Source organism: Calypte anna, chromosome 4A (genome assembly GCF_003957555.1).
Source record: "Calypte anna isolate BGI_N300 chromosome 4A, bCalAnn1_v1.p, whole genome shotgun sequence".
In the NCBI taxonomy this organism is placed as follows: Eukaryota; Metazoa; Chordata; class Aves; order Apodiformes; family Trochilidae; genus Calypte; species Calypte anna.
In genome coordinates this window covers 16,071,372-16,090,171 of record NC_044248.1, presented here as the reverse complement: position 1 = coordinate 16,090,171, position 18,800 = coordinate 16,071,372, and the positions used below count along the sequence as shown (strand labels likewise).

The following is an 18,800-nucleotide window of genomic DNA, read 5'->3' as shown; positions in this document are numbered from 1 at the left end:
CAAAGAAATACATGGTGTTTTAGAAGTGCATGAATTTGTAATTCCCAGATATGTTTACTAAAGTAATGTTGGAGATAATGGCAGCTGGCTTTAAAGAAATGCGAGCAAATTAATATTCAGTGTACTGTGATTAGTTTTATTGAGTAACCAAAATTTTAATTAGAAAAATGACAAGATTGTGTTATAGTAATGTTAAGTCTCTTGGTAGAGCTAAAAATTGGGCTTGTGGGTTTTGCCAGGTTGGGTTATGTGTTGCATTTCACCATTCCAAAAAGATCTCCCCAAGAGCCTGTCACAATGACAACTGCTTTCTTACCTGCCCCTGCCAAGCTCCTTCAGGTAACAGAATTCTCTTTCTTTATTTCACACTTTACTTTGTTTTCTTTATTTATTTCTTAGCCTTTGGCCCTGATCTGGAAACGATCAGTGCCTACTCAGCACTCTTTTTGTATCACCATATGACCGACTGAGAAAAAACTTAAGCCTTGTTAATCAGCACACAAATGAGCCAGCAGAAGGTGATGGCCACTGATAAGTTCCTTGAAATCACTTTTATATTGAAATCACTCAAATATTTTATATAATTCAATTCCATCAAGACTTGTCCCTTCAAAGATAATTTACTTGAAAATGGTTTATGTAGCCTGTAGCATTTACAGAGTAATTGTAGCAGTAGTCTGTTGTAACATACTAATACTTATAAATTCTGAGTCCATTTTACACACTTCCAACAAAACTGCAATTACATCAAGGTAGCAGTGGCCAATACACAGAATGCAGTTTCCCTCCAATGCAGTTTTTAAGCTTTTTCATGTCTAATTTATATGCTGTGCTGACAGGAGCAAACCATTAAATCAATGTACAGATCCAATGTGATGTTAGTTTGTGAATTTACATTATCAATATTTAAAGGGTACTTTTTGTTTGTTTGTCAGAACAGCAACTGGATGCCCATTGCTGGGTGACACAGGTCTTCAGTCTGTTTCCTCTGGACTGCAAATCCTTCCCAAGATTAGGCATGAGAGTGAAGTTCAGCAGGCAGTGTCTCACCTATTAATCATCAGCTATTGTTCTCTACCTATCTACTTTTTGTTAATTAAGTCCGTACCACTACAGGGCCTTCCTTTTTTTCCCTATTGGAAAACTCTTCCTTCTGCCAAGCTGCCTTGTAGAACTTCCAATCTCCATCATTATCTCTGTTCTGAATTACACTCCTTCAGTTACATCTGCTGTAGGAACTATTCAATGTAGTTTTTTGTATTTTTTCTTACTTGTTTATGTAAAATAGCTGTGTTTATTGGAACTACCCTTGTCACAGGTACTGTGTGTATCAGTTACAGAAATCTAAGTTTTGGCAGGGTTTGATATACTATCAACAGCTAGCAATCATGCAGGAAAATATTAACACCTTAATAAACTGACTTACTATTATTCTCAGTATAATACAATTTTGTGTGATGGTTGTTCTCCCTTGAAAATTTTACAAGGGGAATTTTGGCAATCAGAAATTGGCTGTTTTGGCCTTCAAAGGCAGGGTAATGTTTCATTGTGTCAAAAAAAAGCATATCTCTGTTCAATTACAGGAATACACAATAGATGTTTTCTTCCGTCAGAAATGGAAAGATGAGAGATTAAAGTTTAAGGGCCCAATGAACATCCTGCGATTGAACAACTTAATGGCCAGCAAAATCTGGACCCCAGATACATTTTTTCACAATGGAAAGAAGTCAGTTGCTCATAACATGACAATGCCAAACAAGCTTCTACGGATCCAAGATGATGGGACTCTCTTGTATACCATGAGGTCAGTCTTTTCCTCTGTTCTCCCCTCAAACTGTTTCTCAATGTCATTTTTCCAGGTGGCAAAGAAAGTTCCAGGAGGACTCTTCGTTGTTTAATTTCTGTGCCAGCAGAAAGAATGTTAGGAAAACATGTTTTGTTTCCAGCTTTGTTACAAGTTTGGTAGCTGATTGAGTTAGATCAATTTTCCTTCATGTTCCTCAGTTTTCATACCTCTATAATGCATTTAAAAGTACTTTATGCAGTACTGCATAAATGAGATGAGAATCATTGTAGAAGAACTGTTAAGCATACTCTTTTTTTTTTTTTTTTTTAAGTTTACCATTTCCATCTTAGAACAATTAAAATAGCACATGATATTTGCCATTTACTGTACCTGTTGTAAGAAGAGAGGATTAATAAGGCCTCAAATTCTTGCCAGGAAGAACTACAGGGAGAATGTCTTTCTCCCTAATAACTGTTTCTTTATATCTAATTACAGTATTTTACTTAGAGTTTTAATTTTCGCATCCTGTGCATCATTAGCAGCTAAGATAAACATTTAGCTGATAAAATGTATTAAATTTGCTTGGAAAATAATTTATGAAAACATATAAACATCTTATTTGCAAAAGCATAAGCAGCATTTTTACAACACGGATTTCTTATTTGATTACTTTAATTACTTTTTGCAATAATGTTGCCTACATGAGGTAGGAAAATTTTGTATTCAAATTTCCAGAAACGCCTGACTTAGTTTCTTTATTCTTCTTTGAGGATATTTAATAGCTGAGTTTGCTGTGAAAGCAGACATAAAATCTCCAGCTTAAGATACAAGGTCTGAGCTGGAAAGCAAATATGGACTGTGCATCTTTTCCATGCAGTTGTACCAGCATCTCTTAATCCTTATTTACTACACAACACCCAAAGTCTAATAGTACTGAGTGTTGATGGGTAGACTACCAGTGGTGTTTAATGATGTGATTGTTGGAAAGGTTCAGGAAAGTTTGGTAGAAATAAATTGAGACCCTCCAATTAATATCTGAATTTGTATCTGTATAAATTGCCTCCAAAAAGTATTATGTGTTAAAAAAATAATAAGAAATGCTGTTTGAAACTACTACTACTACGAAGAATCCTTTAAGAAACCTTAGGGAGGGTTATGTCAGCTAGAATTAACTAAGAAATTTCTTGACTTTTTCATAAGTTCATGACTTCTAAGAATGTTGCTTCTGAGGGTGTAAGATTAAACTGTTATAATTGTATGGATTTTAAACAGTCATCTGTCTATTTAAAATGATACTGTGGTTTATATCAGAGGCTGAAGCAGTTCTTTCCTGTTCCTCCAGCTGTTTGCTGACTCTTGACTTCAGAAAAACTTCCCTAGAGGGCAGAAAAATTGGAAAAAATTAAATATTTTGGGGTGGAAGGGCAGGAGAAGAGTGAGGAATACATTGAGCCACTGGGAGTACACTGGGACACAGCTGATGTTTGAGGCTGGATGAGGAGGGACCAAGACATCAAAAAAAAATTTCCACCTACAGGAGATTTCCAGGATGTGAAGGAGAAGTAGAGTTAGGGGGGTTTTGTGTGTGGTTTTTTTGTTTGGTTGTTTTTTGGTTTTTTCCCCCACAGTTAAAAATAATGGGAAAATGTGTCAAAAACTTTGTTCAGACTGGTTTAAATTATTTTTTATTGTATTAATCCCCATATTTAAAACCAAGGTAATGCTGAGAATTTCACAAAATAAGCAAAATGAATCATTGTAAACATACAGTCATGCTTATATGAAAAGAAAATAATCACAAGTAACATGAAGAATTAGCAGCAATCTTTTGAAAGAACCCAATTTTTTTTCTAAATCTTCCACTCAAACTTAAAAAAATATTCAAAAACCTATGAAGCACAGGCCTTTCACAAATTAACTGTATATTGTGTGCTTTTGTAATGAGCCTTTGAGAGTCATGTAATCACACATATAGCTCAGAATAGTATGAGAAGAAAATGACTGTTCTTAAGAACCTGCAGTTACATAATTTATATTTTCATTTAAATGGTCTTTCCTTGTAGTTTTGAGGTCAGCTCTTTCAGGTTTTTGACTTGATAAGCCAGTGCTTTCCAAAGCAACACATAAAAGGGAGGAAGCAAGAGCTTATTTGAATTTTAATTAGTTTAATATAACTTTCCAATTTCATCTCCTAAATCAGCATGAACCCTGTTCATTTCTGTGGAATTAATTTTCTTGTCCTGCTAACTGACTGAAAAACAAAGCGGTCTTTTCCTTGTAGGCTTACAGTGCAAGCTGAATGTCCAATGCACTTGGAGGACTTCCCTATGGATGCTCACTCATGCCCACTGAAATTTGGCAGCTGTAAGTAAATAGCAAGTAGTCTTTGGTTAGTGAACATCTAACACTGCTCAGCATTGCTTTGTTTCAGTGAGCTGTTAGGTGGGAGGTATGTTACAGTACTGGCAGTACTTTTAAAAACATCATAGCCTGACATGTGAAGATCTCTTTTCTCTGTTCAGTTTTGTGTCTTCTAATGTGTTCTAAAGCTTTCTTGCCTCCATTTAACAATAAACACTGTGCACCTTATTCATCACTGCACTGATCTACTTTTATGCCAGCATACGAACCGTGCCAATAAATACAGACAGGGGTCCACATAGCCTGTGTAGAATGGATGTGCTGTATCAATGAAAAGCAGGTTAAAGACTTCAAATAATGTTTGCTTTCATCTATTAAAACATTTTTCTCCTCTTTTTTTTCTCTTTATTGTTAGTGATAATTTGGTTTTACATGTTTCATCAATGAAGGCAACAACAAAAGCTTCCTGTAATATAAAATTTAACTCCAGCACATCTGCATGTTAAATAGGTGGACTTTTATTTCACTAGTATTATTTTAACAGCAATATAACTCTGTTGACCTATCATAGAGTCATAGAATCATAGAATTGGCTGGGTTGGAAGGGACCTCAGAGATCATCAAGTCCAACCCTTGATCCACTACCGCTGCAGTTACCAGCCCATGGCACTGAGTGCCACACCCAGTCTCTTTTTAAATGTCTCCAGGGATGGAGAATCCACTACTTCCCTGGGCAGCCCATTCCAATGGCTGATCACCCTCTCGGTAAAGAAATTCTTTCTAATATCCAACCTAAACCTCCCCCAGCACAACTTGAGACCCTGCCCTCTTGTCTATATTACAGCCTCTCCTCTTATTCTTTGTCAATTAATATCACATTATTAATATTTCCTGGATTTTGTACACTAAAAGGTTTATTTTTTGATTTGGCTGCAGCCTACATTCTGTGCTGGGCCCAGGAAAGGGAAGGGTATTGTTGAGGAAACTGCTTAATACCTTTTAAACTGTGGCTGATTTTACATTAATTGGGGCCACCAGAGGCTGCAAAGCAGGTGATGTACTTCCACCAAGGATATCATTAATCAGATGAACATTGCCAGAGCATTGTGCACACTCTGTCCATAACCCTGACACATCCCATTACCTTGGGTTTGGAGTAAATTAATTACCTGTGTTTCTAGTACTGTAAGCATCAGCTATCAAGATGAAAGATCATTTGATTTAATAATATCTTTATCAGGGAGCCTTTTTTACCCCCAAAATATTATATTCTGCTTACAGTACATAATACAGTTTAACTAACACCAGAGATGTTAGCCAAACACTCATTTTATTTCTCTACCTAGAGCTTATTTCTAGACTACTGCATTTCTCAGCTTTTATTCTGGGATGGAATTTGAATAGTGTTGAAAATAATGAGGAATCCTGACAGTTTTGGTTTACCTGAGGCAAGCAGTATAGATCTGTCACAGCTCTTCATAGTCTGTTAATGTTACATTTCTAGGAGGACCATCAGCCTGTAGGAATGTCTCAGGTTTTTTGATATGCCCAATAGAAAAGCCAAACTGAATGGATTGGAGAAGCTATAGATTAATAGATTGCCTTTTTATCATTATGAAAAATTCAAGCAAACAGTGGGGAGGGAAGGGACAAATTAGCAACTGGCAGTACTGCTGGTTTGTGTTACAGCAGAGGTCTTCCTGTGGGAAACTGGAAATATAGAAGGGAAGTGTTAAAAATGTCTACACTCTACTCAACCATTGGATTTTCTTAGTTATTCAGTTTATGGCTAGTTACATCAAGAAGCTTTATTTAGGATCTCCTGGGATTTCTCAAATGAAAATGTTTGCAGCCTAACAGAAATGTTGCTTTTCTTTTTCACTTCTCTACAGTTATCGTGTAAGATTTAAAAAGTAACCAGTCAATCAACCCAGTCAATCAAAATGAACACACAATTTCTTCCATGGTTTACCCTTTTCTGTTCATACTTCATTTGGTTAGTAGGGCATCAGACTGGAAAAAATTGCAGTACTGATTTTTTTTTTTTCTTACTTACTGTAAGGCTATTAATGTTATCTAAAATGCAGTGTTGATTTGCCTCCATTCTAGTTTATTTTGACAGACCCTAGGCTAAATGTATGCTTAACCATGAATGCCTTCTTAATGTCAGTGTGTTTCACAAAAAGACACCATGGTAAGGCAAGCAATTTAAGAGCATACACAGGGCAAGGCACGGAGCCACTTCCAGTTTGATGAGGGTATTGTCACTGAACCTGGCTTCCCATATTTAGGTATGAATTTCAGCTAATAATAAAATGCTTGTGATACACTCCCAAAATGTAGAGTGAGGACAATTGCAAGTCAGACAGTATAGGTATGAACTTTCAAAAATGTTGGATGCCCTAAATCTTGCAAATTGTTGCTCTTTTCATCTGGTTTACCATGAATCCTAGTATGCATATAATGTGTAATCTCTGACAAGTTTTTTTACAGTGCAGAAGAGATACTGTTTGCAGTTCAGTAGCAATAAATTTTGGTTAATCAGATCACAATTTGTACTTGTTCCCACACTACAACATGCATTTGCCCTACAGTAAAGCTCTTTTAAATGACCAATCATGATTTTTAACAAATAATTTTAGGTTTCCAGGGTGGTTTTTCTTTGGAAAAAATAAGAATTAGTTCTTCTAATTCTACGAGTTTTGATGAATTGAAATTGCTGACAAAATATTTTATCTTGTTTCCCTCAGATGCATACACAACTTCAGAAGTGACATACATTTGGACTTACAATGCTTCAGATTCAGTGCAGGTGGCACCAGATGGTTCAAGACTGAATCAGTATGATCTCTTGGGCCAAACTATTGGAAAAGAGACAGTTAAATCAAGTACAGGTTAGTAAAAGTTGTTCTGGAGAAACAGCCACTCACACAGCTACAAAGACCATAGGTATTGCTGGTGGTGTTTGAAGGCTACAGAGAAAAACACTGTTGTAAAATGTGAGATATTAGGTAGAGTTTCTTAATATACTGTACAAATAACACTTCGCAGCACTTTGCTGCTTCTTCATAGTAAAAAGTAAACAGTGGTAGCAGACTTGAACTTGTCCCCATTTTTTAAATGCTGTCTGGAGCTTAGTCTTGAATCCTAATGATTGTAACCCAATAATTGTTAAAATCATATGATAAATGACAGGTTTTGCCTACTAAATGATAAAGTATGCTGGTTTCAAAAATTTTTTCCTTCCACTATGTTACTGACCTCCCCATAAATACTGGATTATTCTACCTGACTCTAGACTGTGTTGCTACATGTGATGAACCCCCCTCAATTGCATTCTGAGTGTAGACTAAGTTGTTAGGGTTCCTTAGGTCTCTGCATAAGCAGAGATGTTTGTGTGCAGAAGATTGCAGGACTGAAGCTCCTGGCAGGGTGAACAAGAGCTCCTATAAGTTCCTCAACACTAACCTTTCCTGGAGCTCAGAGGGAATAAGATGTAGTTGTACTCAGAAATGTTCTTATGCTATGTAGGATGCTTTCTACAACAAAATGCATTCTGTGCAATTTAACCGTAGCAGATTTGGTTCTCATAAATGTATCAAATTTTGTTTTACCAAGAAACTGATTTTTTTTTTAAGGTTATAACCTTTTTTTTCATTGTATTTTGTTTGTTTGTGGCACCTAGGTGAATATACAGTAATGACGGCTCATTTTCATTTGAAGAGAAAAATTGGTTATTTTGTCATTCAGACTTACCTCCCCTGTATCATGACTGTCATTCTCTCTCAAGTGTCATTCTGGCTGAACAGAGAATCTGTACCTGCTAGGACAGTCTTTGGTGAGTACACTGAGGAGCATCAGCTGTGTTTGCAACACCTGAAGCTGTGAGGAAGCATTTCTGGTACTTCTGGTATTTACCACTTGGTAAATGCCTTTTTCATTCATTTCATTCTTAGTGTGTTTGTAGGATGTGATTTTAGTCCCATGCTAAACAGCTTTCAACTGCAGCTCGCAGATCTCCCATGAATCACAAAGCTCTTGGAAATCAGCCCATACAAGAGAACAGTCCATGTATCCTCAGTTCTTTCAAGAATAAAAGTTTTTACAGAATAGATAAAGATGACAATGTTTCTAATTAAAAAATAAATCTAGGTTATTTTACGAAATATCTTACCTATATCCAAATGTTCTGATACACTTTAGATTAATAAGCTTCTACATATACTTGTAAATTAAGCAAATTCAATTTTAATTTGTTGAATGATTTGAATGTGTTAAACTTTGCAAGCTGCAGTTCTTTAAAAGAAACCCTATTTTGGGGATCTTGGCAAATCTTTCTCATTAATTCTAATTGGAATGTACTGTAGGGCAACGAAGAGCTTCAGCAGCACAAAATAATGGTGTTTTTCTTACATTAAGGTTTTGCTCTCTTTATTAAAACAAAGCAGCAAATGTCTTATTTGCATAATTTAAATTTCTTTTAATTTGTTTGCTTTTAAAGAAAAAGAAACCAGCACAAGAAAATGGAAAGTAATGTTTGTATAGAATCAGCCATCATAAAGGCATGTGATTAGTCATCAGTAAACACCATGCTCACTTCAAAAAATAGGGCAAACTTAGATGCACAGCAAAACACTTACTGTCTCTCCTGGTAGAGAAAATGCCACACAAAGCATCATGAAAATTGCAGGTTTGAGTATGAGTCTTACTGAAGCCAGGTGAAATGATTCAGTGGTTTTAGTGGGGCCAGAATTCTTCCATGTTTTTCCAGGCAGTTATCAGGCAGATTTTTTTCCTTTCTTCAAAATCTTCTGTGTATTTGTCCATTTTTGCCTATGAAAATGCACTTTCCTGTTCCCCGTCTTTACAGGAACACCATCAAATGCTTCTGTATCTCTGCCCTTTTCTGTAGCCTCCCTCTATATATCTAGGCAATACACATATACAGCAATTAATTTGTCCAAAACCAGTCTCATCTCCTTTTCCTAAAAGGCATTTTCTGTCACTATATCATGAGTAACAAGGCACTAGGATAATTCTTCTGGAATGTTGTATTCCTTTTGTTGTTTCTTGTTAATTTTTTAATGATTTTGGTTTGGGTTTTGGTTGTTTTTTTTCCTAAAGAAAGCACAACGTGTATCTCAAGAAGACAGCACTTTTTATACTAGTATTTTATTTCTGCCACAGACGTGCACCTCATGCACCTCGTGCAGCACTTGCACCTCAGGCTTAGTATTCTGCATCCAGTTGGATTTCACCTCAGGAACCATTTTTTAACTATTTTTTTACACTCTAGATGATATTTGCGTCTTAAGCTGCCAGTGGCCTCTCTAAGCATGTAGCCCCAGGTGAATCTCAGTCTTGCTCTGTACCTGCTGGCAGCAGTTGTCACTGGGATTTCTGATACCCTCTGGTCTCCGGCCTAAATGTGTCACAAAAAATGTGAAGTTAGCCACAGTTTGATACAAAGTTCATTGATTGCTTCTTACTGGTTTTTGGCTCATCCTGAATTAATCTGTTACTGAATTGACTATTAAGAGCTGGGCAGATACAGTCAGGGTTTCAATGGGGTGGTAATTGCAGGTAATCCCCATCCAGTGACACACAGAGCCCATACTACAGCTAAGATAATAAAGCAAGCAACTTCCAGCAGGGAATATAAACACTATAGGAGATTAAACTTTACATTTTTATTAATCACACTTAATTTTTAGTTCTTATATGGAGTAGTCACTTGCTACATACATATATAATAAATCTTTAAATATCAGAAACATGATTAAGTAGCGTTAGTTTTGATAAAGTGTTTTTCAGAATCAATGAGAAATTTATTTCAAGTACTTTCTTGAGAACTGCCAAATCCTGGAGAAGACTGACTGAAGGAGAACTGTTCCTTTCAAAGAAACTCCCGCTTATTCAAAGCACCACTTAGCATTTATTATTTCATATTTGAAAGAAGTTACTCTTCTTTCCCCTTTCTGTTCTCTCACAACATAGTTTCAAGTTCTAGATTGACATTAAGGGCTTGATATAATAAAGCTGCCTTTATATTTGAGCTCTTTAATCCTTTTCTCTTATGGCATCTATTTAATATTATTGACCTAAGTTATCCCAAATGAATTATGGCATAATGTTTCAACTTTACCTCAAATTATTGAAATAAGAAAATCTTATCATCGTTAATTAAATACATCTTGAATGTGTTTTCTCTAGCAGATAAATCTGAAAAACATATTACTGCATTTTTAACAAAAGGGAATAAGCCTGGTTCATAATGGCTTCCTTTAGAGAAAGATTACAATCTGTTTCATCTAGTGATGTGTTTATTGTTACACATTTAGTGTCAACAATATTAACAAAACTAATCTAGTGCAGCTTATTGAATTCCTGTTAAATTTTTAATAGGTCGTAACATTTAGAAACATCCCACGTTTGAAGAGCAGCATTAGAAGCAGGCAACAGAAATCAGAAATAGTTTCTTAGTGTTAAAGTTAGCTATGTTTTTTTAACTCATAGATAACTTTAACTCATTTTAACTCAGTAAGAGTGAAGATGTTAAAATGAATGTAGCTAAATATATGTTCTTGGATATACAAAGCAGACAAGAACAAAAACTAATAGTCATTATTTTAGTGCATTGTCCAAGATGCAAAACTGTAAATTCACATAGCTGTAATTTTTTGTGAGGACTCTGTTTGTTCTCTGTGGTCATTTTAGTCTTACACTGAATTCCTAACCCTATTGTTTTGCTTCTTCTTATTATATCTTTTATCTTTTAATATTAATTAATGTATGAACCAAAAAGCCATTTAGACCTGAAATAGACAGACTTTTTAATTACGCAACTACAGAAAGGGGAACCTAACTAAAATTCAGATATTTTCTTTGGATATTTTTACATGGGAAACATAGTTGGAGAACTAGCCCTCAGTTAGAGACTGAGCTGGCTGTGAACAAATTGTGTCCTCTCAGCTCAGTGGGATGCCAAGACCCCAGCTCGTGTTCTACTAGTGACATAATAAGATGCCAGTTTAACTGGAGTTGGAGCAAATAGCTCTTGCTGTTCATCTCTGGGAGTTTCTTTGGCTGTTGATCAGTGAGGAACTCTATTACTTGATTTTGGTAGAGTGAAGCAACATGAGCACTGACTTCATGATAAGTATATGTAGCTTAACTGAGTGCAGCTTTTCTCAAAATACGTAATGTCATGGTCCTTGGCTTCCCCTTCTGAAGTTTTCTGGCCTTTTGTGTTGTTCTTGTAGTTAGAAGAGTAGACAGACCACTGGGGCTACTTTCTGCATTCTCTCCATCTGTGGTTGCTCAGACTTAACCTCTCAGTGTCTAAGCAGAACCAATTTATGCTCCTTTTGAATTGTGTTCTCAAGTAACACCTATATATTGTACAAGTGAAAAAGAAACAGTATGGCTTTCAAAAAGCAGCATCATAAAAAAAAGTCCAGGCAATCAAATAGCTCCAGTCTTGACTTGGATGGACAAACCTGTAATACCAGGAGATATTTAGCATTCATAGGCATGCATTGCTGAGAATAAAAGTTGTAATGATGTTGGGGTCTATTTACTGTCAAGTATGAAATTCTTGGACCTTTTCAGACAAGGAAAATGTCAGCAGTTTAATTCTTGATCTTTTTTTAAGGACAAACAAATGACCTGTTTGTGGTCTCTTTCAAGATGACACATATTCATTTCCTGGCACTCGTTCAGTGCCACATCTTCTGGGTGCTAGGCTATACAAGATAGTTCTTGACCTGCATATATACTGTGATCTTTCTACATCACAGTGGGATGTCATGAAGTCTTTATATAGCCTGTTAAATTATTTAGGCTGTTCAGAGTTGTAGATGACTTAGAGAAGCTTATTTTCCTCTAATAGGTTGACTACCTCATTGCAGGGGAACAATCTACTGTTAATTCAGTGAGAAATGTTTTTGATCTGGTCACTGTAGAGGTTTTTGTGGGGGTTTAAATAAGTCTTTTGAAATAAATGTGGTTTTATTTACAAGTTGATCATATTCCTTCATGTTTATAACTTTTTGTAATTTATCAGTGACAAGGAGGCAGGGTGTTTGGTTTTTTTTTTTCCATTCAGTCCTTTTTCATTAAGAAGACTTGATGATATTGATTCCTCCCATTAAGTGTATGTGCAAAGTCATCTACTTTTTGACTGAAGAAGAATAGCAAGTGTCAAACTACAAGAGATTGCTAAATTGACAGGTATCACAGATTGCATTTGCCACCCTATGTTTTGCTATTCAATTCAGGTTAAACATGTTCAGTAGCTTGAACATCATTGAATTTATAGACTGAGGGAATAAATAAAAGTGCATTGGCAATTGTCTGGCAATGTCCTGTTTATTAGCATTTGGGTCACAAAGTGGTGTGGCTTGCTGAACTTCTTAGAGAAAATGTCAGTTGGTAGCAGGGTACAAGATGTAAATTAATGATGTTTTCACTGAAAATAGAGAAAGTCAGCAGTTAATCTTGAGTTAGATTCCTGAAGAAGTCAGTTGGGCTTCCAGAAGATTAGCCTGTTCAGAAAGGTAGGACTTAAAACAGAGGAGAACCTTAGCAACTATATCTATTTACTTGTGGATAAGGCCACCTTATCTCTGAGAAAGTATCACTTTATTGATATTTCTGTGTAATTAAAATGATATACCTGCAGCTCAGGACCGCTTTAAAAATTTGCATGTGATAATTTCAAGTGTAAGATAGACTACCTTTTCCCAGAGGTGCTGAAAATAATTATGTCATATGTTGTATAAGTGATAGGACAGAACAAGTTCTTTACAAAATGTATTGTCTCCACATATTCATACAACATAGTATGGTAGCTGCTTTCTCTTCATCCTAAAGGCTCGTAGATCCCAACAGTGCCATGGCTCATTCCAGGCCAGATCCATTTCCTTAATTTACAAAGGCTGGAAAATAGCTATTAGAGAATTCTGTTTGCTAAGGTGTCTGGCTGCTGTGTGACTCAGCAGGATGTTTCTGTGCCGTGTTTTCCCTGCTGCACAGGGAAAGGCCTTTGGAAGAGCATCAAGGGAGATTAGCACTGAGGCTGAGTCCTCTTAGGTTTGCTTTGTAATCTTTTGTAGCACCCTCAGAGATGGAGATATTTTACAGGAGGGGTGGAAATTGCAAAGCCTGAAGAGGTCTGAGTAGGTGTAATTGCTGCCTCTTTTTCCTGTCACACAGTGCTTAAAAATGCTTCTCTTGTAGCAGAAGGAAAATCTGAGCTAGGTCAGTGCTGCAGGACCCTGGTGAGAGGCTGCTGGCAGAGGAGGTCTGGCTTAGGGAGGGTGACTTATTCTTGGGAGCCCTCTCACAGCAGTTTTGAGTGTGTCACTGAAGCTGTGATGTCCTGTCTCTAATATTTCTGCCATGGCATCTCCTTTGCCTGTGACGATGGAGTGTAGGTTTGCTGATCTGTGCTCAGTCTATCACTTTGGGTTGCTTTGCATTCTAGAGACATAGTTAATGGTGTGCCACAAAGGGAACAGCTTAGTTTGTCTAAGGGTGGTTCAGCCTGAGGTGGGAGAACTCGTCTGCTTAATGAATGAAGACTCTCTTTGTGGCTGCAGGTTTCTGCTTGCTAAAACGGATTCAGATAAACATGCTTTTCTTTCTCCCCTAACATGTATCTTTTTTTCCTGATTTTTGGAGTATAATGGCTGTCTCCCTACTGGAACTTCATGATGTACAAAGCATATTTAAGTGCTTTCAGTAACAGCCACAGTGAAAGAACAGTCTTCATGGGTTATCAAATCTGACACATAATACACAAGTTAGAATAATCTTTTCTTGATTTCAAATCAATATGTTATTCTTGAAAAAATCCATGTTACCTCAATGCAAATGTAACCTGTCTGTCTTGAACTCTGTCATTGGATAGTTAGTGAGACAACTACTGCCAAAAAAGAAAAAAAAATCACTTTTTCTAGTAAGAAAGGTCAAGGTATGTGATATTGTCAGCAAATATGTCAGACCTGCAGCCACTGAAGTAAGGCCAGCCACCAAGCATGAACATATTAATCATCATTACTGTAGTGCTGCAAAATATTATGATTCCATTAAGGAATCATCTTTGTCCCTTACCTGTCCTGACTGCTAAATATTAAACTAAGACCATATCTATCTCCTGTGAGTAAAATCTTCAGACACTAAAATTGACCTAAAATACTTCAAATGAAACTCCAGGTGTACTAACTTAGATAACCAGATTTTTCACAAACAAATCATAGTAATTTTTGGTTTGTATTTTTTACTTAAAATTCAAGATCCAAGTAAAATTGTTGATCTGTTTTTTGTCCCCTTGCAGGAGTAACAACTGTGTTGACAATGACAACACTGAGTATCAGTGCTCGCAATTCGCTCCCCAAAGTAGCATATGCAACAGCTATGGATTGGTTTATTGCAGTTTGTTATGCATTTGTGTTCTCTGCATTAATTGAATTTGCAACTGTAAATTATTTCACAAAACGAGGATGGGCCTGGGATGGAAAAAGTGTAGTCAATGATAAGGTAAGTCATAAGGAAAAAGTCCTATTTCCAGTCAATTTCAGGAAGCCAGGTGTAATATAAACCTTTGATGAAATTTGCTATATTAAAAAAATAACACATGCTGCTTTAAATCATGGAGAATGTCGATGCATTTTCTCTCCTGAACAAAAATATATCTGCCCTGATGTAGCTAATCTCACTGGGTTTCAGTAGTCCAAATTTAGTTTTGTTTAGTATCTATTTTGGGAACTGCCTGGCTTGTTTCTTGACTCCTCAGATAAAACTGTTTATCTATTCAGAAAATTGAATCCCAATAAATTAAGTAGTACACTTTTTCGTTGTTCAATCCAGGTGAGTTGGAAATCAGAAAAGTATTATAGAAAGAACGCATAATAATAACTGAATGGTCACATATAAAAAAACTTAATCACAGTATGTTGAAGTTTTGAACATTTCAGTATTCGCAAACTTATCCCTAACGATATGTAAACACTAATGTTTAATTTAAATAGCAGTTATTCAGTTCTGAGTATGTCATCTCCTGGGGTGTATTGATGCTCTGAGTGTACAGAAATACAGTCATGCCTTAATTTTGTGGCATTAATAGTAGTGTAGGTGTGAAAGCATGAAAACGTAACCTGCTAGAATTTCTTATTTCATTAACAAAATGAACTGGTCATACACATGAATTTGTGTCAAGCTTTACAGTTTAAAATTATAGTAACAAAGAACAAATGTTTACAAGCTGACTTGGGTTTTTTTGACTGGTTTGCTATATTACATAATTTTGTCCCAGTCTCTGATTCTACCAATGCAAAGGGATTTATTCTAGCAAAGAATACTCTGGCTTATGTGATTCTCCTTAAAAAAGGATTGACTATTACTTGCTTCTTAAATTATAATAGTAGATGGGAAGCAAAGTTTAATTAACTGATGATTTCTCAGCACTTCAAATGCATAAAGCATAATGCATAAAGATGCAAAATCTTTGGTTAAGGGTAAAGAAATATTTGAGGAAATGAGTACATTGCTTATAATTCTGTGTGGCTTCCAGAAGGGCATAGCTCCAGGATCTTTTCCCTCATGCTAGAAGCAGCATCACTACAAGTTCATCAGTGAACTTGTGAGTGAAGCTTTAAGGACTTGCACATTGCCCTGGCATTGTAATAATGTAAGGAGCCCTTAAAAAACTCTCCAATCATCCGTTGGCTGTTCCTTGAAATTAATATAAACATCACAATCGTAGGAGTGTCATCTGTTTAACATCTAGGTAGTTAGTGTTCCTTCCTGAAAAATTATACCATTATACCATTACACCAATTCCCTCTTGAGGTTTATATACCACTTGCATGTCCCCTTTGTTATTTTCTTCAAACAATTTTTTTCATACAAATATATTCTTTATTATCCAGGTCTCATTACACCATTAATAAACACACTAAGTGTGTCTGAAAGGGAGGGCATTATAGATCAATTAGAGTATTCCTCTTGCAAGGTGATTAAGTAATTTGATCTTATTTTTGCCAAATGTGTCTGTGTACCTTAAGTCAAGCTTAGTCTTCACCAAATAAAGTTGTTTCCTCTGTGACAGTTATTTGTATTCACGTTATATTGAAATTTCTATGTAAGTGCTGTAAACAAGGAATTAGTCTCACAGGAAAGCAGGAGCAGGGATAAGCTGCCTACTTGATCAACCCTTTTTCACACTTCCATCACTAAGAAACAATGCTGAATTCCCTCATAATCCCAGATTTTCTTTTGATATGACACCATCTCCTAAAACAAGGTATTTGGACACAACATCTACCAATTGAGATCTTATCAAGATTTGTAGATGGCCCTGATTAATATCAAATTAGAGCTAATTTAAGATCAGAACTGGAAACTGGGTAGATGCATACCAGTGGAAGTAAAAATTGGAATGCATCTGTATGTGAAATGTCACAAGAATTCTCTCACTTGTGCCCCTTCCATTAAAAAATCAATACAGCAGTAGATGATTTCTTATCATCAGAGGTTTACTATTTCTTCACCTGTTTAATTCTGTACTGAATCTAATATTTATTTGCTTGCTTCTCTTCTATGGAGAACCTTGCTTCCTGAAAAACTGAAAGCTTTCCGTTCTTTCCTGTATGTTATTAGAAGTTCCTTAGTTTCAGATCACTGCAAAACAGTGAATCAATTTATAGCATTAGAGTCTTACTACAGAGCTGGTCTGTATACCTATAAATGTGTCTAAAAACCACATCTATACTCAACCTGATGTCCACCAGGATCCCCTGGGCTTTTCCTGCAAAGCTTCTTCCCAGCCTATACTGGTGCATAGGGTTATTCCTCCCCAGGTGCAGGACTTAATTTTCTTTTTGCTGAACTTTATTAAATTCTTGTCCTTCCATCCCACTTTTCTTATCTTCTGTTATTTTTATGTTCCAATCCCCATTTTTATCATGCGTATGCATTTTTAAACAATACTTTCTAAAAACAGAAATACTTCTTAGGCAAGTTCTCAGCTCACTTTTATAACTACCAGGCTGGAGTTCTCTTAATTGAAATTTCTTTCCAACCTTTTATATGTGTATGTCTACATATGTATACATGCAAACATATATTTCTCCAGAATATCTTAAAAATGTAGACAGTTACTGGAATTCCTTTACTTATTGGTGTCATGAGATGTTCAAATAGTAGTGATGCTCTATTTATCTGGGAAAGATAGCTTAATTTTAATTTTATTACAATGCCATGTAATTTTGGTTTTTTAACCCAATGCACCCATTCACTCTTAGTTTTTTTAACAGAGAACATTTTAAAGAGCTTGCAATTCTGTTGTAATGAGCCAGATACAAAGCAGCTAGAGAAAGACCAACTCTTTTTCATTGATCCTTACAATTGCTGTAGCAGACCTTTCCTCCCATAACTTGTGGCCATTTGATGGTGTAAAAATCCAAGTTTTAGAGCATTCTTCTGTTACCTGTACCTTCTTTTTAGATAGTCCAGAAATGTCTGTCTTTGTATTTGAGTTCAGCGTTATGGCCTGGAATTTATTTTAACATACACAGATACTAATTTGTTTCCTTTGCATTTAAAATGATGTTTTATTAAGTCTTTTCTGTAAAATACACATTAAATTTTTAACTTCGTGATGTCTTTCAATAGAAAAAAGAAAAAGCATCTGTCATTAAGAAAAACAATGCCTATGCAGTGGCTGTAGCCAACTATGCTCCAAATATTACCAAGGACTCAGTGCTACCAACCATCTCCAAGAGTGCTACAACTGCAGAACCCAACAAGGCAAAACCAGAAGCAAAGCCACAGGAAGCAAAGAAGACATTCAACAGTGTTAGCAAAATTGACAGAATGTCTAGAATAGTGTTTCCAGTCTTATTTGGTACTTTTAATTTAGTGTATTGGGCTACCTATTTAAACAGGGAGCCTGTATTACTTGGCTTTGCGCCATCAACCTAAAAGCTGAATTGCACTGAGGACTTACTTAAAGCATCATTCTAATCAGATAGGTTGTACAGTACGACTAATAACTGCTAATCTGTGAACCATTATGTACAGAGTGTATATAAATGTCTTATCTGTGTATCTCTGAAGGAGGGACACAGTGTTAATTCATGGATCTGTAAACAGATAGCACCCATGGCAAATACAGCCAGCTCTTTAAAAGTTAAACCCAGGGGAGTTCTGTTAAACTAGGATTCAAATATACAGAATTATATTCTCTCCATACAATGAAGTGAAGATATAATCCTACATAATTATTTAGGAACAGTATTTTTTTAATTTAAAGTTAAAATATTTTTCTACAAAGTTACTAATTCTTCTTTAATGAAAGAAACTGTCATTTAAAAAAGTGATTTTTTTAAAAAGGTGTAATTGTTTCATACAATAGCAGTACCCATGTACATAACAGAGTACAGAGGTCATACAGTTTTACTGTTCACAAACATTCTGGATACTAGTTAGGCTGAAGAGGTAGTAAAGACTGCTATATGGCAAAAGCCACAGGTTTCTTACTTCTGTCCTGTGTGAAGTTGTTATTAAACTCTTCTAATTGATTTCAGGGAAAAGCAACTGTTGATCAAATTTCCAGAATCAACCAACTTCCACTGGTGAAGCTGATTCT

The 18,800-nt window shown here is 35.9% G+C and overlaps 1 protein-coding gene across 2 annotated transcripts in view; it reads left to right on the top strand.

Moving 5' to 3' along the window:
• The window catches only part of GABRA2 (gamma-aminobutyric acid type A receptor alpha2 subunit), a 56,879-nt gene extending 38,746 nt beyond the window's left edge, over window positions 1–18,133 (top strand). For both annotated transcript variants that reach the window (XM_030449618.1, XM_008491816.2), the window contains 6 exons: window positions 1,584–1,804; window positions 4,068–4,150; window positions 6,898–7,041; window positions 7,833–7,985; window positions 14,487–14,689; window positions 17,825–18,133. In XM_030449618.1, coding sequence (XP_030305478.1) covers window positions 1,584–1,804; window positions 4,068–4,150; window positions 6,898–7,041; window positions 7,833–7,985; window positions 14,487–14,689; window positions 17,825–18,133 — 1,113 coding nt within the window. The remainder of the gene's footprint in view (window positions 1–1,583; window positions 1,805–4,067; window positions 4,151–6,897; window positions 7,042–7,832; window positions 7,986–14,486; window positions 14,690–17,824) is intronic.
• The last annotated feature ends 667 nt before the right edge of the window (window positions 18,134–18,800 follow it).